Source organism: Monomorium pharaonis, chromosome 10, assembly GCF_013373865.1.
Source record: "Monomorium pharaonis isolate MP-MQ-018 chromosome 10, ASM1337386v2, whole genome shotgun sequence".
Taxonomy (NCBI): Eukaryota; Metazoa; Arthropoda; class Insecta; order Hymenoptera; family Formicidae; genus Monomorium; species Monomorium pharaonis.
In genome coordinates, this window is record NC_050476.1 from 1,940,915 (window position 1) to 1,966,020 (window position 25,106).

Here is a 25,106-nt window from a genome sequence, read left to right on the forward strand (position 1 = left end):
CGCATGACGGAGGCCTACAAATCTTTTTGGGTTTCGATTTCATAGATCATATATTTTTTTGTGTTTTATTTGTAATGGTATCATCATTACGACCGGACTAGGAATTTCTTTCGCGCTGTAGGGGAATGTATAATGGAGAAGTGCGCGAGGAAGGGAGAGGATAATTTCGAAAGCATGGCAGACCCGATGTATAGGACCTTGAGAATCCCTCGGCAGTCGACGTATGTCTTCTCCGACCGTTACTAGGGGCAGCTGTCTGCCGCTGTGAAACGCTACGAACTGGCAACGCTCGATGTTGCGGGCTTCGAGAGAGAAATGGCATAAAGTAGGTATGGTCGATGGCTCCCGAGGGCACTAAGGCGAGCAACGGAAAAACGTGTTCGAGCGACAGAGGAGAACGGCTGCAGGTGTTGCAAACGAAACGTCGAATTGGATGACACGTGCAATTTGACGCGTCTGTTGATGCCAAGAGCCATCCGAGCTAAAATACAAATTATTTCCGCCTAAATGCCTCGATATCTGTAATGCAAAAGTTAGCGATAAGAATATTATTTCGGGATTATTATCAAATAAATTGCGCGTTTAAACGTTCCGTGACTATGTGTCAAAAATTGTAAGGAGAAAATTACAAATTTAAAAAGAGCGCGTAGAAACAACGCGTGAGTAAAAATCTTCACGAATTATCTGACTATCGCGGAGAATGCAATATTTTTAAATGCCGCAACAACAAATCCGCAAATTTAATATATCAGTAAACTCGATATTTAATTAAAAAAAAAAAAAAAGTATTAGTAATGGCATTCAATCAAGTTTTGCTTAACAGAAAATCTGTCCTGTTGACTAGAACACGCGTTTCTCTCTCCTCTTTATGTTTTCCGATATATGCGACAGATATCTGTCTGTGACGTGGCAACTGTTCCATTAAATTAATTAGAGCTAGGGAGAGCCAATAATACGAATTACGACTATGCCTGCGGCGAAAATAGGACGTCGTGTTTATTAATGCGGAAGTTCGGCACCGATTTAAGGACTCGGCGGCAATTTCCGACGATCCGCCGCCCGAGGGTCGCATAGAGGACTATTTTTAACCTTCACACCTTGCAACGATAACCAAGGGTTAATACGCGTGTGGAAGAACGTCAAAGGTGTGCGGAAGAGAGATGAAGAAAAGGGAAAACAGCAGATCGATAAGCGCGGCAGTCGATCGTCGCGCGATTAGAACTACTGTCGATTTATTTGTCGCGAATGCTGATAAGGAAACCTTATTTCTCAGTTAATTTCGGACCGACTTTTAATCGCGACGACACGTAATTACCGAGATATTTAATGTTCAAATTTCACAAACAGCGCGAATATCATAATAAAATTTTGATTAAGAAGAAAATACATTTAAATTTTTTGGAAAATTTTCTAAAAACTGTCTAAAAAATATGAAATATTTTTCCCTTCATCCAATATGAAATATATTCTATGATATAGATACCTGATGTTTGCGCGTCAACAGTAATACGAGACGTTCCGCATTCCGACTTCATCCTCATTAGAGACTCTTCGATCTGCCCCTCCCTTCTCCCTTTTATCACCTTTTCATTACCAAGAATACAGGATGTCCCACTTTTACCGCACTATTTTTAATAGAAATTTCTTTGACCGTTTCGTAACGGATTCTACATTAACAAAAATATTAAGATCATTATCGTATCTCTGTGCATATATTTTCATAATTAAGCTTTGAATTGATCTACATCTGTAATTAATCGAAGAGCGTGAATCATCTGTTTCCATTATCAAGACTTGGCTTTTATCAGTTCTCTTCTATTCATTGAATCACTCGTGAAAATTATAGCCGCATCACTTTGATCGAAGGAAGAACACCAAATTGACCGGGGACCCTGTCACACGATGAAAAATCATTGCGACAAAAGTGGGACGCGCTCCATGATTCTCAATGACTCCAAATTGACCGAATAATCTATCGTTGGAAAATAACGCAATGGAAATGGTACGCACTCTGTGTGCCTCGCGCCGCGCGCGAGATAGCATGCGACCCATTTCCACCCTCGCGTAAGTCAGCCAGGGAACGAAGAGAATGGAGGGCTGGGTGTAATTAGCACTCACAGACTCCCTCTGAGCTGCGAGCATTAATGCGAAACACGGCAACGCCGGATGTCGCCAGGTTCTCAGACGAATTCAATTTCGATCGCGTCGCCTTCGGGCAAGAAAACAGATACTCTCCAGCAAACCGCGAGTACGCGTTTATACTTTGATATGCTCGTCCCTCTTTAATAATATACGCCTTGTTTAATAATATTCTGTAGCGATATCTCGATTCAAAATGAGAGAAGCAAACCTTTTTTCTCGTTTTCAGTAATAAAAATTGTAATGTCTTCTTGTCGATTTCTGTGTATAAATATCTTGAATATAAAGTGTGTAAAAATGTCAGAGAAACTGTTTTCGTCGCGTTAAAAATATTTAAAAAATTAATTATACATATAAAGAAAAAGATGATTTCCAGTTTTTTAGATAGACTCCACGACATTGCATATCGATATTTTACAAACCGTTCAAAATATATTTCATAATGACAAGCTCGAAATGAAAGTTCGAGAACGAGTCGCGCCAAGTATGTTTTGCAAAGTCTTCGCCTTCGGAAATAGACATCTTTTTTCACAGCGAGAATTTTGATGTGCTCCGCGATACGTCCCGTGCATTCGCGAATAGGTAAGCGGCCGCAGTGAAACCAAAGTCTGATAGCGACGGCGGCGAATTAAAAAAAAAAAAAAAAAAGCGATCGACCTAGATATATCGTCGAGTGTGAACGCGCACCCGCGTCCCATGCGCGAATAATAAAACTATTAATTAAAAAATTGATCGCGAATCGATCGATAAAGCTCACGCTTCGGCACGCGCGCATCCGATAAAGCAATATTTGTGAATTCACGACGGGGCTTGAATGGCTGTCGTGGAAACGAATGCGAAAACTTCGCAGACCGGGAAAGGTCGGGTGATGTCGTAACTCTATTTTATCACGATTTATTAGAGCGGACGCTTTCGCTTCTTACGTTCCGCTAAGAGCACATCTGCCTTGCATTTGCTCGCGCATTGCTATCTGATTCGAGCGCGAGGAAGGAACCGCCGAGTCCACGGCGGCGCAGAGGAGCGCAACAGGTCCGATGGTACCGCCCTATGATACGGAGCGTAAGAGTGTAAAAGCAAGAACGAAATGTAGGGCAACCGGAGGCGGAGGCGGCGACGGTGACGGTGGCAGCGGCGCTGGCCTAGGCTTCGCAATTTCGAAAATATTAAATCGGACCGCCCGGTTGCCAAGCCGGAGTCGCCAGGCGAACGAACGAACGATGCGATGGCGCGATCGACCGTCTCGTAGACATAGGCTTAGACACGTAGGTGTGAATGTAGGTCAGGGTACCAGCACGTGCAGCGGAGCCACCGGCAGGCCACGGTAGAACCATCGGTGAGGAATACGTCGAAGGACGAGGCAAAAGAGGATAAGCACCGGCAGCAATATTCCGAGTAGGCCTCTCGATAATTTTCAGCCGGATGGCTGTTTACCCGGAGGGAGATTGTCTCTTCCAGGCAATTTCAAACTTCAATAAAAAGCTCCGGACAAAGGTTAATGGACTGAAGGTTCGTGGACGAATGGCACGCATGACTCGTCGTCAGCGTCGTCGCACGAGGAGTAACGTTCGTTTCTCGAGTACCGCGCCGATATATCGATATCGTTGCGTGTAAATGGTGTCCGAGAAAATTGTCGCCACTCGTCTTGTGGATTCTCTTTAGCCAATTCCAAGTCAACCTCCCTCTTTCTTCCCTCGATATAGCAACGACAAACTCGGAATTGTAAATAAGAACACGAGGAATCTCGTTGGACAGTGCAAATATACGTAACATGGAGCTCTTACGCGTTGATAGAATTTTACTTGGACCTCACGACATTTAGCACAATTTTGCCTCTGTCTAACAAAAGGCCGATTGATCGAGGGATTGATCTGGAACACGATTATAGATTATCGAGGCTGAAATTCTAGATGCATGCATTTAGGCTGGAGAACCCCGACGTCTCCGCTGAGAGGAGATCCGGTAGAGGCCCTTCTTGAGATCTGTGCTACGAGCTACGTTCCCGGCAACAGTTTCCTCGCGGTGACGGACCGCGAAATGGGGACGCGCAAAAACGTCCGACCGCCTCTCGTCGGACTATTGTTCGCGAGCGCTCGAAAAAAAAAGGCAGCAGGGCCGCCGATCGTAGATCGCTCTCTCCGTCTCTCAGGCGCGTTTAATTTCACTCACGACTTGCACGCAGCGCTGAGCAGCATTATACCGACCGCAGCAACGCTTTGTAGGTATATTTTTAAACCTGTAACGGAGTAACGCGTGGTATCTGCGGCACTTAGCGCGGATCGTCTTCGAATATATATTTTCTAAAATTGATATTTTTGAAGAGGGTATCAAGTTCCTTCGCTCTCGCCCGCTTCGCGTATTTTCTACGGTAGATGTGACGAAAAACTTCGCGAATGCATGCGGATTCGTGGTGAACGAATTATTGACTTTCGCATATAGGCAGGTATTCCTGGACTTTGTTGCGGATGTAAGGAGAAACAGCTATAATGAACGTTACGTTCGTAAGGACGACGTCAGCGCGATAAATCGACCGGCGTACGTAAATCCGTTATAACACTTCGCCGAAGAGCATGTCGTAAATCAGAGGCGGCATTCGTACTCTAAAGGTATTTACCTTAAATTACCAAAAGTAATTATTACTGATCGCGGAAGGCGTCAAAGTATCCGACGAGATTTCATCGAGACCCACCCGAGAAAAGTGATTAATGAATTAACGATCGAACGTGAGATACATGCAACGATACTTTTCAATATAAAGCGATATAAAACGATGTGGGAAGGGAGGGGGGAGAGAAGAAATTGTTGCATGACAAGGTAAGTAATTGTAACAGGTTCAAAAACAATAAATAATTTAACGTTGATTAATACGTGCCACGCCCCTCGACTTAATTACTAAGAATCGTGCGAAAGAGATCGACCCGGAGAAAGTTGTAACGACGATGACTACCTGCTGCTGCAACGACATCGCGAAATCGCCGCGGCAATCCGCGTGGGCATCAGTCATTGCCAACCGGGCTATACAACTCGAGAGAGCGCGCGCGGCGTGTGTTGCACTTGCAACGGCGCGAATGCGCCGCGACGGGCGCGCACACGTCTCATTTAGGTGTGCGACAATGTAACGGCGCGATACTTTCAACGGGACACGCGATACAATTTTTATTCAAAGCCGACGCGTCGCGAGGAAATAAGCGTAAACTGCCCGGAGACACCGAAGGTGCGGCTATTTTTGTCGTAAGCGAAGAAACTGAACTGTTATCGTAAAACGATTCTGAAAATATGAATAATTCAGATACGGCGTGTCTAGCGAGGAATTGATAAATTTTATAACTTTATGCTTTTCCCGATAAACATTTTAATTGCCAAAATAATTTAACAAAATACAGCTCGTTATATGTGCACGTACTTTTTATTTTATAATGATATTTGTATTTGCTGACGTAAATTATTCGGCAAAAAATATTCATCGATCGTTCGGAGATAAAAGGAATTGTTTTCAAATAAATAATTGTTTTAAAGGGAAATTCATTTTTCCTCATCTGCGCTCTGTATATTTTACTTTCATTTAATTAAACGCGGAAAATACCGTAACACATGACTCTTTATATTTATGTTGCAATTTATATGTTGTGCTATTTTGCAATAGTTAATATTGAAACGTTCGGTTCATAACCATCGGGTATTCAACAAATTGCTGATATTACGTCAATAGCGTAGCGTTTCGCTATTATTGATTCGCGCAGCACTCGTACCGTTGATTTATGAACGAGCGTATATTGACTAGAAATAATCGGGTTTCGCTCGATGCGGACATCCACGCATCCGCTATACCAACGCAATAAAATAAATCAATAAAAACACCTTATCAAGGGTCTTCTTAATCCAGCGGTCGAGCAACGCAATTAATTATAGAAGCGAAGAGAATAAAAACTGAAAGTAAATTATTTTTTCCAATTAATCCTCGAGTATACTCGGCACTTATTTCCTTCCCTTTAATCCAAATTTAATTCCTTTTAATTTCTAAATTTAATAATTTCATATATAATCAGAGATTTACGTTCATTTTTCAAGTAGGCATTTGCACAACGTGAGAAAACGAGAGAGTATGGCTGATTAAGACTAAGATTTAAAACTCGGAGCGTGTCTGATTGCCAACGTACTAAAACGCGTGCAGGAAGCGAACGTAAGAGCAGGGTTAAAAGGGCGTTGCACGGTACGCGCGGTTCGTTCGTTCGTTCGTATGTTCGTTCGCTTCGCTCGGCAACGCGACCAGCCGGCGGTCTGACGTCCTGAGTCACTCGAAGAACGGTCTGCGTCGAGTCGGCCGAGCAGACAGGTTGCTACGTGCCCTCGAACCTGCGGCGGACGTGCACGCGTACGTGCGCGCGCGCGTGAGTGCGTGCGTGCGTGCGTGCGCGCACACAAGAGTGACGCGCGCGAGCGCCACGTGAGTCTCCGTGTGTTTGTCACGTTGTGTGTATTACATTGTCGAACGAGCGCATAGTATAGCACCTACTCATCCAAGTAACATAAAACAAAGAAAATAAAGGAAGAAAAGGAAAGAAAGGGGAAAAAACGTAGTTTCTTTAAAATTTAAAGAATTTCGTGGGTCATAAAACGAGTCGTTTGGGACGTCGCGACGAGAATAACATTCGATGGCAGAAAAAAAATGCAAATAACTGGTAGCAGCGACGAACAAGAGCGTGTTAGGTAAGTTGTAGAAGAAGAATCGCGAATCAATGGTAGTTTTATGAATAATGTTGTGTACAACGTTAATGATAAAAGAGATTCGCGTGACGCGGTAATTGTTTGTCTCCTACCTGAAAGCTTGGACCGGTTAAAGACTGGAAAATTACCGCGACGATGACAGCTGCGCCTCGTGAAAGGCAGATACGAGAATTTGAGAGTCAGCTGGGCGGCTGCTGGGAATCAGCTGATCCGTATAAGCGGAAGTAACGCCTAATTGCGGCTTACTAGCGTCAAGAGTTCACTTATACACCGAAGCATGAATAACTCTATGTAAACGTTGGGCCGGTAATCAAGATGTAAACAATAAAAGAACGAAGGGAATATTTCTTTTGACAGATAGATAGATCGCATAAAATAAGATAATTCTTCCGATTTAAGAAAGTATTCTCACTGTTAGGTTTTAAAAAATCAACTTTTTGACACTTTTTAATTGTGTCAAAAGTAGTTTGAACTTTAAAAGACAGAGAGAGAACGGATTAAAGAGATAACTGACTTGCTCTTTATTAATGTATAAATGTTTGCAACATTTTTTAAATGCGGTTTTTTTAAAATAACTGTTCAAAATTTGTCACAATACTCATTTAATTTAAATTAACTCAAAATTTTTAGAAGATATCCAAAATATCTTTTCTAATGTTTGGAAAAATTTGTAAAAAATGTATAACTATCAAATTAAATGTACCCCAAGTTTCAAGTTTATAAGTTTTGTACTAAAAAAAAAGTTCTTGAAAAAGAGTACACGAAATATAGTACTCTCTTAAATCGAGATTGTTAGAAAATTCAATTTTATGAAGACTTTATTTAAAACTTTTTAAATCAAAGAATTTATTAAATAAACCTTAAAATCTAATTCATGCTTCCACAACGTTGGGAGAAAAAAAATACGCTTGTAGTTGTGAATTCGGATGTACCGCTCTCTTTGAGAGAGAAATAGAGAGCGGGGAGAATCCTCGACAGGGACGAATCGGAGTGCGCTCTTTTCAGAAGAGCCGATCAATTTTTGTCGGACGTGACCGTGGGAACGTAACCGACGGGTACGATCGACCCCCTCAGGTAGGACCGGAAGGTCGGTCTTACGTGTGTGCCACTTTGTGGCCTACGGTTTGGAATTTCGTACTTCCTGTCCTCGAACACGTATCGCGGTTCCGGCTGCCGTGCACGAAGACTGCTGCGTACGAAAAGCGGACAAGTGGCCTTATCGTACGTTTAAATTTACGAAGTAAACTATTTACGAGGTAGATTCTACGAGTTAGACAATACAGTATCATACAAAATTAACATATAAATTAAGATTTATGTATCGAATAATCTTTTTTCATAAAAAGAACATCGGACCTGGCGCAAGATATCTCTTGTTGTCCGAAGAACTTGTTTATTATCTAACTGCGAAGTAACGATTGTTGGCATTGTGTGTGTGTGTGTGTGTGTGTGTGTGTGTGTGTGTGTTTGTGACTCACTTAAAAATCTGGGCCGAGAGAGGATTTCAAAATTGGGTCGTATACGCGATTCCGGATTTGGAGCGATGTATCAGCAGCCCGGAAAGCAATTTGCTCCGACAATTTTCGTCAGATTTGTACTCGGTGCGCGCGGCGGCGAGTCAATTGACGCTGGTAAACGTGTTTACGACCCTCGAGCGAGCGAGGCAAGACCAGCGCGCGAGGTAGTAGGTGATAAACTGATAACGCATGCATAACGATATTAACGACACACGCGTGTCCCTCATTGCACGCGGGGCATTGTAGCCGGTCAGGCCAATGGAAGGGCTCGGATTCATTCCGGTGTCGAGTGTTATTTAACAAACACGTCGTTGTCATCACCATTGATGCTCCTTTGATTGCCGCTAGAAGGGAGGCTCCGAAAAGCAAACCTGTTCGCCTTATTTACATCTTGCAGATTTTTACGCCCGTCAAAGGGAAATAGCTGCGCGCTTACTACTTTGGGATTCTCGAGCGAATGAAAAGAGAAGAAACAACGCGCAGAATGTGACATAATTCAATACAATTATCAGGTATTAATATCGGATATTGCAAATATTTGAGTGATATTCGCCCCTACATAATTATTGGATTCCACTTGAATTGGTGTGTTGAATAATAAAGTACTTTTTAAGAGCAGGGAGTTACAGTATAGGAAATATCAACGATATGAATCATGTGCTCTGAGGACACTTACGTTTCGACATTTTCGAGTGACAAATGTTGGGGGAGGGGGAGGGGATAAAAAAACATCAACGTCAATCGCGAGCGTAAAAAAGATTGCAACGTGGTAAATTTAAAGTTGCCAATGACTCATACCGTTATCAATGGCATACCAGATGTCACAAAATTCACTGAATGCCTGTTTTCACGTTTCACCGAAATAAACCCAGCAGCCTATTTATCGAATACGGACGCTATATCTTTTCCTGCATAATTCACGACTTCCGCCGATGTGATTGAATCCCCCGATATTAAAGTTAAAGCAGGCTGAAATCTATATTCTGCGAAACTTTCGCTTTTCCGCATTAAACTTTCAGCGTGACTTGTTTATTCGAGGAGAGATAACGTGGAGAGATATACTTCGGACTGTCGGTCCTAACGCATGAACGTCCGGTAAACCTTAAATATTTTCCGAGGAAGCTGCCACCGTCTCGCGTCACGGCAGGCATTTCAAGAAGGCGGAGAGCCGGTGGTGGAGAAACCGCACGAAGAATATTCACCCACGAAGAGTGAGTATTCAAAGATGAATCACGCAAGAGCGGCTTCTGGAAATTCTTTCGTTCGCCTCGGGCCGTTGTCGAAAAGGGAGGGAGAGAATCATCTTTTTCTATATTTATTCTCCATTTTCATTCCGGACAAATATTTCGCGGGTCAATCAAAGTTTATGTCATTTTTTTAAATATCTCTTCTACGTGTCTCTCTTTCTCTCTCGATCTTCTCTAAGCAAACATAACGAGTCGCGAGATAATATAAGTTTATCTATCTTTTTAGTATACAATCTCTGATATTAGCCGATGAAAGCTAATTACTAGCTTGTCACGAGTGACATAATCATTGACGATGACATCGAACGAGCTGTTAACGCTCGGCTATTACTAACAAAGTTATCATTACGAATGGGTAATAACGCGTTAGCGAAATCGCGGCTCGCATAGACTGCCGCGCAGCAATGAGCCGAGCGCTGCAAGGATTTTCCGCATGAACGCTTTTTCAGTAACAACCGCGCGGTCATTACGCTGGAAAACGTAATGTTGTTTCGTTCGCGCGCGATGAAACGCTGAAACCAAGATGTTGCTCCGAGCGCATCAAAGCTGCAAAAGCCGTTTCGCTGTGTCAGCCCGCCTGATATTTCGTCAGCTCGGCAAAAGATTTCACTGTTGAGAAACTCGAGCCTCTCTCAGAAACGTCGATGAGGTATCTTTAACCCTTTCACATCGGGAGTGTTTTGGGTTATAAATAAAACTGTTACTTTTGACAATTTCGAATATTCAAAAATTCGAATTTTAAAATATTCAAAAATGTCGAAAGTAATAACTCTAGTAGAATTCTAGAACTCCATATATCTTCAGAATACACATTCAGAATTATAACAAAAGAATCTTTTTTAAGATAAAGTGCCAACTTTACTTTAAAAGTATAAAACGACTGTCCCCCTCAATGCTAATTTTGATTTAAAAAATTGTATAGAAAAGATTGGGTAAAGATTTTGAAAAGATTCAGTGGTGATCTTTAAGGATTTTAAAATATTTTAAAGGATGATTTGTCATTCAAGATCAAAAATTTTATATCACTATATTTAATTTTAGTATGTACTTAAACCATATTGCAGTATATATACTTATGAATTGAAGATATCTAATCAAGTTGAAAAATTTAATCAACAACTTTTTTCTTAGTGCACGTTATTTTAATTTGAAATGAATTGATTTATGAAAGAACTCGAAGACTTTTTTTAATGAAAAAAAAAACTGACGTCTTTCAGATTAAAAAAATTTTTTAAGTGAGATAAATCAGTACAAAAAATATCTCTCTTATTTCCAATAAAGTAAAATTTTCGAAAAGTTTATTTCTTTAATTTTAATATCCTATTTGATCTCTTAAAGTTATTTTACGTACACAACTTGCACAAGTTTCTCTAAAGTTTATCAAACCGTTTTCCGTGGAGAATCGACGGCGCGATCGAACGTTTAATTTTATAATTCAAAGGGGATAAAAATAATTCGTCCTGTTTGCGATTAATAATTATGAGAACACGTTGGCGCACTTTGTGGGTGGAACGTCAATATTTGCGGGCTTCCGGTCTACATACAGCAGCGTCAGTATGTAGAACCGTTCTATATTATGCCATTGCCGCGATAATCGGGAGAGCGTTAGCCTCGCCCGATGTTAGAATCATTGTTTTCAACACGCGCGGCCAGACGTCATTAGTCACACAAACGTTGCCGGCCGGGGGCTCTCGAGGGGCTGATAACTTCTAATTTCGCCTCTGTGTTACACACGAGACTGCAGATTGTGCACTTGGTATCGGTGGTAAACATTGCCCGCTCATAATTCGATTTGCGAGTAGAAACGGCTGGCCACGTGACGGAGATCGAACACATCGTTTCGCTTGTTTATCGACTTGCGAAATATGAGAAAAATTTGCGCGCCCCTTCGTCCGCTCCCTGGCATCATTCCGAATCTTTTCTCGATACAGCGTTTTATCTTATCTCTTCCTTGGTGCCTCTTTCAAATTTATATCTAAATTAAAAACGTTACATACGTTTCGCATGTATAAAAAAATTGTAGCAAATATTTTTAAGTAATTCTTAGTAATTCTTAAATTCATTGTTATATTCTTGACGTATAAAAATGTGCGATAAATATTTAAGCAAGTTTCTTAATATATTATATTTGTTTTGTGTATGAATTCACGACGAAAAAAAACATCCTACGTGACAGCATCGAACGAAAATCTATTTTCATTCGATTTAATATCGCGATATTCCTCACGAATTGGTATTGATCCTTTGTTGCTTTTATAAGGCAAGGATTATAAAAATAGGGATAAAAAGCTCACGAGAGAAAAGATATCGGATGTAATTGATGGCGAATCGCATTTATTTATTGCGGGATCAATCGAGTCGCTCTCGTACGAGAATGAGCTTCACTCTCGAATTGTCTAAAACGGATTTTAATCGCGCACGACGTTTTTCACGTAGACGTACGCGTGACGCCCCGCAATTCTCGCGATCTTAAATGGCAGAATCTTAATTTATCTTATCTTAATTTAGAGGCGACTTTTCCTCGATGGGGAAAATGTCGAGGGAGCACGATGGTTTGCTATCCTTCACTTTTCGATGTTACACGATCTCTCTAATTTAAAGGCGTCAAATATAAAAAATTCCGTCGGAGTCTGTCCTCAAGAATTAACCGAGGGTACACGATTTCGATATTTATTCGTGCTGCCGCAACTCGGTTTGCGGAGAGTCCGTCTCCCTCTCAATCGCTCTCGACGACCGTCGGTATCTCTCTCGACGTCTTCGCTGAGGAAAAATCGATCATAATTTTATCAGGAAACCTGCCATTAAGATTAACGTCGTGATTCGCGGGACACTTCGCGGAAAATGCTGTTTCGCACGCCGAGATGGATAACGCGACGGAGACGATAATAGAATATTGCGTTGGCAGCATAAATATTTAAATGCAAAGGTGCGCGTTCTCCGTTCCTTTTTCTGTCGTTTCTTCGAAACGACCGCGACACGCTCGAGGAGCGGGGGGGGGGGGAGAGAAAAAGAACGAAGGGACTTACCAAGACGAAGCTCCCCGAAGTTTCCACAGCCAATTTTCTTGCCGACCCGGAAGTTCGGGCCGACCATGAGCACGCCGGACGACGAGGTGACGCTGTGCCGGGACGAGTGCACGTTCGACCGGGCGGCGTTGGCGCTGCCTCGAGAGGTCCGTTTGGCGACCTCCTGGTCGCGCTCGGAGCTGCGCGCTCCCCCGAGCTCCTTGTCGCCGCGGTTGTCCCTACCGTCCCGCTTCTGCATCTCGTACCGGCCGTTGTTATCCACGGTTGCGGCGAATTAATTATCGATACACGATCCAACTGCGCGCACACAATTTTTCACCACTCACTCGCGACGACGTCGACGTCGACGAGGACGACGACGGCGACAGCGGCGACGATGTCAGTTTTGAGTCAGTGACGGGGATCGATCCCCGTGCGGGGCAGCGTATCCTCGATACCCCTGGGAAGCGCGGACGACGACGACGACGGCGGAACGCGACGCGACACGACGTGACACGATGGGACGCGATACGATAGAGAACGGAACGAACACACACAACTCGCCGCAGTTTCCGCAGGCGGAAAAGGGCACGCGCGGGCGCGGTGTACACCGCGTAGGGCGCGGAAGGGTAGGACGCGCGCGGGTGGCGGCGACAGAAGGGTGGGAAGGGGGTTAAGTGAGAGAGGGTGCCAAAGCAGGGGCAAAGCAATCAAGCAAGCAAGCAGGCAGGTTGGCTGGCTGGCTGATTGTCAGAGTTCGACGGACGATGCCACCTCACGACGAGGCTCAATCCCCATGCCAGCCTAACCTCTCCGCCGTGCGCGATCCTCTTGTCCCTCTCGGCCGCGCGATGTCTAGGAACGATCGGCGACGCGGCGGGCGTGAAAGGGCGCGGTGCGGAAGCCTATCTGACGAGACGCTGTCGCTCCTTGGGGTTCGCAGCGACGACGACGACGACGACGACGATGGTCCCCCGACGATGGTCACGGCGACGAACGTCACGGCAGCGGGAGGAATCGTACGGTCGTAGTAGCAGCGGCGTCGTGCGGCGTCGTCGCTCCGGACGATCCCATAGCAATTTCGAGCCGCCTGTGACGCCCGGCGGCGGCCGCCGGGATGCCGGGTGCCGGAACAGTCGACGACAGGTACGGTCGCGCGGCTCACGCTCTGGCGACGCGGCGACGCAGCACGGCATCACCGTGGTGGCGGCGGCGGTGGTGATAGTGGTGACGGTGACGATTGTCGTTGCGCACGGTTGTGCCGCTACTTGTTCTCCTCTTGTACTCGCTGTCGCTACCGGTGCTGCTGTTGCTGCTACTGTGGCGGGCGGGCTTCTTTGCGGTCGTCGGCTCCTCCATTACGCGCCGCGCGGAGCGCCGCGCGGGATATTATTATTATACCTGAACGCGAGCGAGCCGCGTGCGTGCGTACGGTACGTCCGTGCGTGCGCTCGCGCGCTCGTTCGAAATCTCTCTCTCTCTCTCTCTCTCTCTCGCCGCCACCGAGTCACTTTTCACGCTGTGCTCCTCCGTCCGTATGGAGCTGCTTCGCGACGACTTCACTTCACTTCACTCGCCGCGCGGCGGACCTCGCTGGCTCGACGACTCGACTCCGGACTCCTTGCGGCTCCGCGTTCACACACAGCAAGCACAGCGCGACTCCGTCCACCGGACGATCCGTGTCTCTCGCGCGGACAGGCAACGCCGCGCCGTGGCGCCGAGATTCCCTAGGGCGCGCAAGCCGGACGCGCGCGCGTGTCCACGCCTACGCGCGACTCTCTCTCTCTCCTCCCGCGCGTGAAATTTCGCGCGCGCCGTCCGCGATGCACCACCCACGCACCCGTGTGTCAACCCGGATCGGTTCTGTCGGATGGACGCACGCACTCGCGTTCACGGTCTCTCTCTCTCGCTCTCTTTCCTTCTCTCTCTCTCTCTCTCTCTCCTTATCACTGCCGCCACGACACCGGACTCGGAGCGCTCCGATTCTCTTTCCCTCTCTCTCTCTCTCTCTCTCTCTTCTCCCTCGACGTCACGGTCCTTCGCCGGATGTTGGAGCCGCCGCGGCGACGCGAGTTTTTTCCGTCCGCGCGCGATCTCGTTACGCACGTACGAACGTTGTCCCGTGGACTCGTCTTCACCACCCCCGATCAAACGCTCGCGGACGACAGGGCAGCACACCTGCACCTGCCTCTCGCGCTCGACGAGACATGGGTGAAATGAGCGAATGAGTCGGCCACCGCCGGCAGGCCGGCCAACCGCTACGTCGCGCGCGCCCACGCACACGATTCATCCACGAGAGATGAGTTTCAATCGTCGAGCCTTCGTAAAATAATAAATAAGGATCGAGACAAATATACATAAGCAAAGCTCGAGAACAGAACGAGAATAAACGTCCGTTTAATTCATCTACCTTCGTGTGGTCCGATTCATCTCTCCCACGACGACCAATCGTTTCGTTTATTACTAGAAATTCTAGTTACATGATGGGACTCTTTCTTGTGCACGAATTTCAGAATTCTCGTCGTAAACGACTCTTTCGTGTTGTCTGGATCGATGCGTTGAAAGAGAAAAATTGCATAGAAGAATATAACAGACGGAATTTACGTGAATTTATCGAAAATATTCAATATCGTTGCGGGTTGGCAGACGTGCGCGAGCGGCGCGAAAACCGCGCGTTACGAAATTCGCTTATTAAAAAGAAATATCCGGCTAGAGAGAATCCAGGCTTTCAGCGTCTCCGTCGCCGGCGAATTCGTAAATCTCGTCGCGTGTCGTCACGCGACTGCGCGTGTAAACGGGAACGGCGGGGGGGATCAATATGACCGATCGTCGAATGCACGTGAACGTCTCGTCGTCGCGTCTTTCGCGCGAATGACGTAACCGCAGCGGCATCACAAGCAGCAAAAATGGCCGGCGCCGTGTGGGCCGAGGACGAGATCGGGCGCAAGTGGGACCGCTGCTTCACGGACGCCATCCTCAAGCTGGGTAATTATCATCCGCAAGCTACCATGTGCAACGATAATTGTATCTTCCTTCATCACTGACGTTACTGACAGATTTCTTTCCCCAGGTGGCGGCGTGATCCTGGGTGGAGTGTTTTCTCTATTTTTCTTCAAAAGTAAGATGTTCACCTTGCGGACTTGTATGCGTGTGCGTTAGCGTGTGTTCGGTGTATTGACGCTCCTGTGACATAACCGTGTCTAATATCGTTATTAATATTATCATTGGAGTTGATAGCAAGAACAGATTTAGTCTTGTTTTGTTATTAATAACATTTAATTTGCACTGTTTAATCACGTTTGTATCTCATTGTTACATTAATCATCTTTAATACCATGATTCAAAAATTGTATACTATATTTTTTAATTACTTTTCTTAATGCGATTATTAATTAAATTACTCTCTGTGAAGCAATTTTTTTCATAAACAAATAATCTTGCTTCAAGTGATTAATACATAACTGATGCTTTTGATTTCAAATAAAAGTAATATTTATTTGTAGTATAGTTTCCATAAAATATTTTCACCATTTTTAATACTACCTTATATATGGTAACACTGATATAAAGCCATTGTCCTCGATAAAAGATAACTAAGATATTCTACGAATAAGTAAATGTTAGCATGTAAATTGCAGTTTATTGAAAGAAATTTGAAGAAATAGTATGTCTTATTAAATTATTTTTTAATTACTTTGTGGAACATATATGAATATTGAATTCACTTTGTAGGAAGGAAGTGGCCCATTATAACCGGTGCTGGTTTTGGATTAGGTATGGCATATTCCAATTGCGAGAGAGACCTCAACGCATCGATACGTCCAAACCTTAGAAGTCGGAAACTTGAAGAAAAGAAATAATTAGAGCAAATTGTAAAAACAAAATTAATGCTATTATTAAGCTAAGATAAAAATTATAATAAAGTAAATATCTTTACTGTAATAATCTATCGTATTTGATCTGTACCTTGGAATCTTAGGCAAATAATACTATGAATCGGTTTATAAAAGAAATATATTTCTTCACCATTCATTATAATAACAATTAATATTAGTATAATTATAGAAAAATAGTTATGAATATTAAATGTATCGACAAATATTAATATACACGAATAACATGGAATAGAGCATATTCAGCGATTTTTGGCGATCGTTTGGTATATGTACCAAACTGTACCAGAACCAATGAGATAAATTTCTATCTTATTCGTTCTGGTACATGTATCAAATGATCGCCTTATAAAAGATAGTTTAGTTTTTTCATCATTACTTAGTTAAACGCACATTTATATTCTTAAATTCTTTCATTACAACAGCTTATACTAACAATAATGCTGGAAGTCGGTGCGTTCACACTGGATTTGCAAGCAATAATGATCAGTGTGATGTTCTGTAGACAAGCTATTACAATTGACTTGCATCTATATAGTCTTTTCTTAAATGAATGTAATAATATATCTTGAGTGATACAAATTCTGTTGAATTAATATCTAGCATATTTCAGAATTTCCAAAATTTATTATTTGACAAAAAATTACACTGCTCAAGAGATAACAATTTGTAAACGATAATGTCAACTATTAATATTCAAATCAACGAATATGTATTGTAATCTAGAATCAATTTTCTAATAAACTATTAATTTGATCAAATTTAATACTGCAAATAGAAATATAAAAATATTCATTTTGAATATTCTGAGGTTTTACACATAAGAAATTCTCGTCTTTATTTGGCATTTTAGGGTATTCTTAAATATTGAATAATATGTTATCGAACAGGCAACAGAAAGAAATATTTGTAGACTTTGTGCAACTTATGTTTTTATATTAAACACCATGCCCAAAAATTGTTCATAGTGAATTGTTATGACTCCATCCAGATCTGTATCCAGTCGTCTAAAGGCATTTGTAAGAGTCTAAAGATAGAAAATATAATTATAAAATGCACATAGAAATAATTATGTTTTTTCATAAGTTCGAATATTTCCAAAATCATCAGCAAAGTTTTATAAAAATTTTGTTTTAAATTATAGTCCAATATGTAGACTAAAAATATACACAGAAATCCCAATTAGTTTGAAATAATTAGTTTTTAGATACAAGAATCAATAAATATTTCAGGGAAAATCACAAGCCACACCTAATAAAGTAATTCAGATCGTCAGACATTTATACTTACATATAACACAACACATAATTGTATAAAGTCATCAAAGTATATTGTACCACGTCCCGCACGATCGTACTTCCGTATTAGCATATCAATCGTTTGATCAGTCAATCGATACCCAAAGTTTGTAAGAGCTGTTTTCAATTCATTGCGATCAATGTTACCACTGTTGTCACGATCAAACGATCGAAAGCAATTCTCCCAATCAGTGACATACTTCCATAACGCTCCAAATTCTTCAAAATTGACAGTACCTGTCTGTTTTTTATCAAACATACCTGTAGCAGGATCGGATTTATCAAACATACCTGTACCAACAAAAGTAAGGAACAAAATGACAGTGATATCAAAAGACCATGCAAATCAATATCGTTCATGTATCATTTTATATATGATATACCATATACTGGAAGATACAACATGCTTTAAAAGAATCAACAGTGAATGTTAAACTAGCTTTTCAAGCGACAGATGATCAGCCCTTTCCACTTAGCGTTATAAAAAAGAAAACTAAATGAGAAAACTAAATAGAGGAGGAACTATACTTGATAAATTCACATGGTCATTTTGAAAATATATAGTAAACGTTTCGTACCTATCATTAGACGTACAGTTTCTGGATTGAATGGTGTCCATGTACCGTTCGAGAGAGCTTGCTGCAACTCGTCCGCAGAGATTGCACCGGATCTGTCCTTGTCCACCCTGATAAAATCATTATCTTTAGTTATCAATTAATAACATACTTTTAATAACAACATTACCATTTGTATTATTTACTTTAATCTTTAAGTTTACTGACGCCAGAAGATGACAGAAGAATTTCGCTAAACAAGATATAAATGTTTATTGTAAAAAATACAAAAACAAAATTTATGTAAATTAGGCTAACTGTTGAAAACAAAAAATCTCATCGCACGAATATAATAACTACACAACGATTTATTGTAAAGTGTCGAAAATATTGTAAAACAATTAAATTGTAGAAAATACCTCTGGAATACATCCCAAAGAAATTCTCGGCTTGGCATGGGCGATATAAAAGACATTTTCGAACAATTCGCAATGAATGTACAACAAAGAAATGAGATAATAGTCCGGTATCTTGCACGATATCGTTAACGGAGACAATCGCCCAACGGCCTAACTGTTCTACGCTGAAATTTCTCGTAAGGGTAAGCGCGAGTAGCGACGCTCGCGACACGTCACTTGTACACGATTTGGCTGACCAATACCAATCACGAGTGTCAGGACCTGGGGCTCGATTCTTGAATTCATTCGCAAGAGAAACGTATACGCAAGTACTCGCTCTAACAGAAAAGTTGCAAGTTTATTGGTTAATAGCCATACGATAACCAATAAATTTCCAACTTTTCTGTAAGATCAGAATTTGCGAATACGTTTCTCTTGCGAATGAATTCAAGAATAGAGCCCCAGAACTGCGCAGGACTGCGTGTAGTGCGTGCATTGGTGTGCAACTGTGCACTTTATGGATGCGTTACAACTGCACTTTTCGCATTTATTAACAATACGAGAGCGGTCATCGTGTCATTTTAGGTGTTTTCATCCATCAGCGCCTCTATATGCACAAAATGTGCACATTGAACTATATAGTCAAATATCTATGAATCTCGTAGATAATGTGCATGACTTTTTGGCTTTCTTCTATGCTATGTCCACGTTTATTTGGTTTTGTTTCATGCTATACCGTAAATTTTACAATTATATGCATTCATATTTTAAATCTGTTTTATGCAAATGTGCATAATCGTGTTCTATAAATGTGCAATACTGACATTGTACAGATATAGCATGGAACAGAATCAATATTTTATCTCACATCACATTTATCACATATCATTTTGTTCCACATATACATAATAAAAATTCACTCACCGATTGCTGTCGCTGCTCCTGCTGCTGATGCTGCTGCTGCTGCTGCTGCTGCTGCTGCTGCTACTGCTACATTCCTTTTCCGGTTTTGGACGGATAATATATCACACACACGAGCAAAACGTGAACTGCGCGCGAGAATTTCACTTGGCGCGACCGTTACATTTGAAAAAATGTACGTGAAAAGTACGGCACGTCAAAACACACTGAACAGAAGTAAATCAATTCGCTCCCAGAGTTTTGTAACTCTGTATGATTACGCGACGACTAGTAAATGTTTCATTATCGGCACGATCGACATTCTACCGAAGGTATTGCGTACACTCTCAAGCGAATACGCGCACACGAAAACTTTGTCCGGAACGAAAATCAACGTGGCGTGACGTCACGTAACTTCGTGGAAACGCAGGCTGAGAAAACCGTTTGAATGAAAATCACACGCCGAGATACAACGGAGACAAATTCGTTTCGAGAATTTCGTATGCTCGCACGACGATTAGTAGCACTTCACTTAATTGACACTCGCGATATTCTATCGAACGTATCAAAACACTTTACTCGAATGCACGCGAACACTTTATTCGAAACCGAAGGCACGATACCGTGCTTTACACATGAATACGTACGATCTCACGTCTCGCGACGGCACTCTCGACAGTTTCAACATCGTAGTTGGGCACAATTCGAATTCTGAATACGCGAGACACACGCGAAACACGCACGGAGTCAACGGAACGTTCGACTACGTATGACCAGCGCTCGAGCACGAAGAAACATGACTGCCGGCACGGCAGCGGCGGACGTGACTGTTGGTAGGTACACTCGACGGTACTCGGCGCGACTCGGCGCGACTCGGCGGCCGACTTGCCGAGTCGCGCCGACTAGCGCCGAGTACCGCCGAGTGTACCTACCAACAGTCACGTCCGCCGCTGCCGTGCCGGCAGCCATGTTTCTTCGTGCTCGAGCGCTGGTCATACGTAGTCGAACGTTCCGTTGACTCCGTGCGTGTTTCGCGTGTGTCTCGCGTATTCAGAATTCGAATTGTGCCCAACTACGATGTTGAGACTGTCGAGAGTGCCGTCGCGAGACATGAGATCGCACGTATTCTCACGAGCCGTATTCTCACGTATTTTCTCAAATATAACGGTCGCGCCAAGTAAAATTCTCGCGCGCGGTTTACGTTTTACTCGTGTGATACATTATTCGTAATATCGGGAGTGCCGAATAAAGTATGTGTGTGTGTAGCAAGTGCGAATTTTCGTGAAGGGTGTCGATTAAAATGACGAACGATCAGCAAAACGTATCAGTTGCCACGGTTCTTCGCAGCAAGCAATGCCGTTTCATCGATCGCAATCGACGTGATTCGAAGCCGAGCCAGTTTCGGTGAGTACAAATTCTGATGTTATATGCGCGCGAAAATGATTCCCATCATATTATCTTACAATAAACGGGAAATAGTATATACGTTAACTTTTCCGGAAACGTTGTGTGAATTTGAAGAACTTCGATTTTCGTTTATCGTTGCACAAAATAGGACTGAGGAAAAACAATATATTTTGACCATCAATGTTAATCACTTTTTAAAAAGGAAAGATAATCCTTTCTGTTTACTATATATTTACTCAATAATTCAAAATCGAAAAATTGCCTGAGACTTAAAATCTTCAATGACATTTACAGAGAGAAAGATATATTCAGAATTACTTACATATATCATCGTAATTATAGTGTGCACAGTGCAAGAAATGTCTTTCAAGATTACCAGAGTAAAAGTAAAAATACACATACATATGATGTGTTTGTATATTTATTAATATAATATAGAATTATGTGATACATGATGTCGTAAAGTCTAATTATTATCATGATTACTACGAAAAAGAAAGCAATACTTTTTCTCTTTATGTACAATTTTTTACACATACATTTACTGAGTTCGGCAAAGCAAATCTGAGACATCAGAGTGCTCACTTACCTCACACTATCTTTATTCAATGCCAATAAATAACAAAGACAGAATGTGTCAACGGTGCCTCCAGACGCTTCAGATTTGCTTTACCAAACGCACCCACTGATTACTTGATTTATACTTACAATTTCACCAGCTATTTCTTTGACTACATAATGTGCAAAACATGTTCCATCGTTCGTAATGAATGAGAGAAATATAGATATAGAAGGCAATAAATCAAAAAATGTGTGCAAACACATTTTTAATTATATCCTTAAGATTTTGTTCACTTTTAATGTAATGTTCTCAATCTTAATTATACATACATACATGCATACGTTTGTAGTTATAGAGTTAATGTTTTTAACATAAAAATAATTTCTATAAAGATTGAACGTTAACAATCCAGAAATTAATGTTTATATCTATATGATTTATATACGATCACGTATCAAATATTTGGAATATTATAGATATTTCAAGTTATACATAAAATGTCACAGTGGAATGTTTACTTAAATAAAATAAGAATATAGCCTTTTGTAGTTAACATATTTATGTGTATATAAGGCAATCATTAAGTTCTTTAAAAGATTTTAAGAGATAATTCACGCTAATTCAGAATGGAAACTTCATATAATCATATGTCCGAAGCCACCATTTAGTTTCAAAGAAGTAAGATATCAAAGTGGAAGAAAAAATTTTATTTACTTAAAATTTGCAAAAACTACTTCGGTTATTTTAAACATATACCAAGTTGCATACAAAATTTTGAGTAATTTTCGAAATTAAAAAAAATTTTTCTGTAACTTTGATATCTTTAATATTAAGTCATTTTGATCATATGAAGTATTTGTGTCTTGAATTAGTGTAAGAAATCACCTCTTAAAATCTCAGAATACTTAACAATCGCCATGTACATATGTGGCAGTATGCAATAATTTAAGATTTTAGCGAAAAGAACTATGGAGAATATACGGCAACTGTGCACTTAAATCGCTAATTATTCTACGACAAAATCTAGAAAATTATTGCGACAATAGATGATGAATCTTTATAGCAATACAAATAAATGTAATTCGTTAGTATTACATTTATTACTCAATTACTCAATATACGCTGTATATTGAGTAATTATCCGATAACTGTAATGATTCATTATGTATATAGGATTATCGGCAGATCTATTAGAAATAGGATAATCGAAGCACATTGTTGCTAGGAAATCCGCAGTATATTTTCGTTCTTGCTGCGTCGTTTTTAGCCATTGTAAATGTTCACATAAATAAGGGTACAAAGGCACCACTAATACGCTAATATCGTCTACCGATGCTATAGACGAAGATTTTTCATCTGCTTCGTTAGGATTCTCTGGTTTTCTCATCCATATTTTACCGATTAATCGACCTCTGACCGCTTGTACCAATTCTTGAGCACCCAGTGTCAGTCTGTGAAAATCAAATATACATTGTATCTTAACACAATTAAATCGTAGTTAATTTTCGTATTCCTCTAATATTCTCTTTGTGATAATACCTGTATTCTAATGATGGAGTATCAGGTGCAAGAGTTTTTCTAAGTATCGCTGCTGCTGTTTTATTCGTTACTATATCCTACAGTCCGTCCGTGGCAACAATAATACAATCTCGTTTGGTAAGATAGCAACTGTCCAAGTCTAAAGATTGTACTTTGTGATTATAGAAATAGTTTGATATTAACACCAGTATTTGCTGCCTTCAAATCGTGGTCCCCAAAGCCTCCAGTCACCTATCGTTCCCATTACTCTGCTCTATGAATTACAAATAATAAGTTTAAGTTATAGTAATAAACAAAATTATTTTAATTTGAAGTCATAAATTACTGCTAAATAAATACAACAATTATATTACCCTTTTTCCATGTTCCGAAATGAGCGGTAATTTTAGGTCAGAATGCGTTAAGGTTTTGTACGCCCAACCTGTCATAAAAGGTGCTCTGTACAAAACCAAAGATTCCAGTTCCTTTTGCAATGGTCTTTTTTTAAATTCTAACGGAGTAAAATGACTTTTAAGCAACTCGTTGCTTCTTAAAAAACCTAAAGCTCTAACGCGATTTGATTCTGAATCTGGAGTATAATCTCTAGTAAGAGCCCGTTGTTTCTCTACCAAAACTAATACAGCCCTAATCATAGGAATGTAGAAATGATTAAATATTTAATTCATCAATAATGTACGATCAGTATAAATTATAACAGTCACCTCGAATCACCAGCACCTGCTGCATAAAATCGTCCATTAAGAAACAAAATTGTAATAGCCGTACAACCACCATCACCATTTTGAGCCTGCATCTCCACCATTTGATCCATTTGTCTGTACGTTAATTCTATAGCGCCTGTAACTAGATCTCTGCCCTTTATCAGTTCTTGCTCATCTTCATTCAATAGCATATTGCCTGGTATGGCCAGTAACCTTTCCTGTTTTTTTTTACACATGCAGTTTATTAATATAAATATATATCATACACATTAAAAATCTCTGGTAATAATTTTTTTAAAAATAATACATACTAGGATTATCCTATGTAGATGTAATCTCGCTGTAAGAGCCACTTGGTACCCTGTATGTCCATCAAACATTGAAAACATAACATAAGGCAGTGTAACATTAATGTCCGACAATTTTAAATCTCCACGCGTTGCCAAAGCTTGATCCTCATTCCATGTGCTTTTCCCAGTGTTTATACACTCTGCATAGCTAGCACATCATGGCAAACGGCTAAGATCTCTTGGAACTTGGAATTATTATAGGCCTTACTCTGTGATCTGCACTTATCTATTTAACAGCCATTTAGAACAAATGTTACCATTACAATAGTATTGTCAACATTCGAAATATATGTAAATTAATTTACTGTATCATTTATACAAGAATCTCTGTAAATACCTGTGTCTCTTCGTTTGTCAAACCTAAAAAACTTGGACGACTGTAAGGTTTATTTTCTACTTCCACTTCCACCACATAATTGTAAAATTTACAGGTATAGTATGAAACAGAACCAAATAAACGTGGACATAGCATAGAAAAGACCCAAAAAGTCATACACATTACCTACGGGTTTCATAGATATTTGACTACGTAGTTCAATGTGCACATTTTGTGCACATAGAGGCGCTGACGGATGAAAACACCTTAAACGACGCGATGACTGCTCTTAGGTTCCTCTCTGACAATACCAACAAATCTATTTTTTTTACATTATTTTCAGCCACGCTGTAAAAGTTTTTATAAATAAAGCAAAGGAGAGAAAATTTTATGTTACTCAGGCTCAAATTTGTTATGCAAAAAAGAGTACAAAAAATCCTGTCTCATAAGCTTTCTTAATTCTTTAAATTTTATTTAGTTTTATTTAAAATAATGTCTTAATATAAAACAGGATAACTAATGAGAAAATTGGTCAATCAGCGTCTATGACGTCAAAAT

At 41.1% G+C, this 25,106-nt stretch overlaps 3 protein-coding genes and 1 pseudogene across 12 annotated transcripts in view; 1 reads left to right on the forward strand and 3 right to left on the reverse strand.

The window, feature by feature from the left end:
• LOC105835341 (casein kinase I) overlaps nucleotides 1-15,289 on the reverse strand; it is a 35,827-nt gene extending 20,538 nt beyond the window's left edge. For all 9 annotated transcript variants that reach the window (XM_036292511.1, XM_036292512.1, XM_036292508.1 and 6 more), the window contains exon 1: nucleotides 12,652-15,289. In XM_036292511.1, the coding sequence (XP_036148404.1) occupies nucleotides 12,652-12,889 (238 nt within the window). In that variant the 5' untranslated portion in view covers nucleotides 12,890-15,289. The remainder of the gene's footprint in view (nucleotides 1-12,651) is intronic.
• Nucleotides 15,290-15,479: 190 nt separating this feature from the next.
• Nucleotides 15,480-16,575, forward strand: LOC105835344 (MICOS complex subunit Mic10). The gene is made up of 3 exons (XM_012678517.3): nucleotides 15,480-15,615; nucleotides 15,701-15,748; nucleotides 16,363-16,575. Exons 1-3 carry the CDS (start codon nucleotides 15,537-15,539, stop codon nucleotides 16,488-16,490), a joined length of 255 nt encoding a protein of 84 aa, XP_012533971.1. The 5' UTR covers nucleotides 15,480-15,536; the 3' UTR covers nucleotides 16,491-16,575.
• Nucleotides 16,576-16,629: 54 nt separating this feature from the next.
• LOC105835343 (programmed cell death protein 6) lies at nucleotides 16,630-19,063 on the reverse strand. 2 transcript variants are annotated; one of them, XM_012678514.3, is made up of 4 exons: nucleotides 18,795-19,063; nucleotides 18,400-18,506; nucleotides 17,814-18,112; nucleotides 16,630-17,550 (listed from the first exon to the last, which is right to left on the reverse strand). In XM_012678514.3, exons 1-4 carry the CDS (start codon nucleotides 18,848-18,850, stop codon nucleotides 17,449-17,451), a joined length of 564 nt encoding a protein of 187 aa, XP_012533968.1. In that variant the 5' UTR covers nucleotides 18,851-19,063; the 3' UTR covers nucleotides 16,630-17,448. The 2 variants fall into 2 exon arrangements, with proteins under 2 accessions (XP_012533968.1, XP_012533969.1); XM_012678515.3 differs by having other exon boundaries at nucleotides 17,814-18,082; nucleotides 18,795-19,062.
• Nucleotides 19,064-21,483: 2,420 nt separating this feature from the next.
• Nucleotides 21,484-24,938, reverse strand: LOC118647748 (annotated as a pseudogene).
• Between the last annotated feature and the right edge of the window lie 168 nt (nucleotides 24,939-25,106).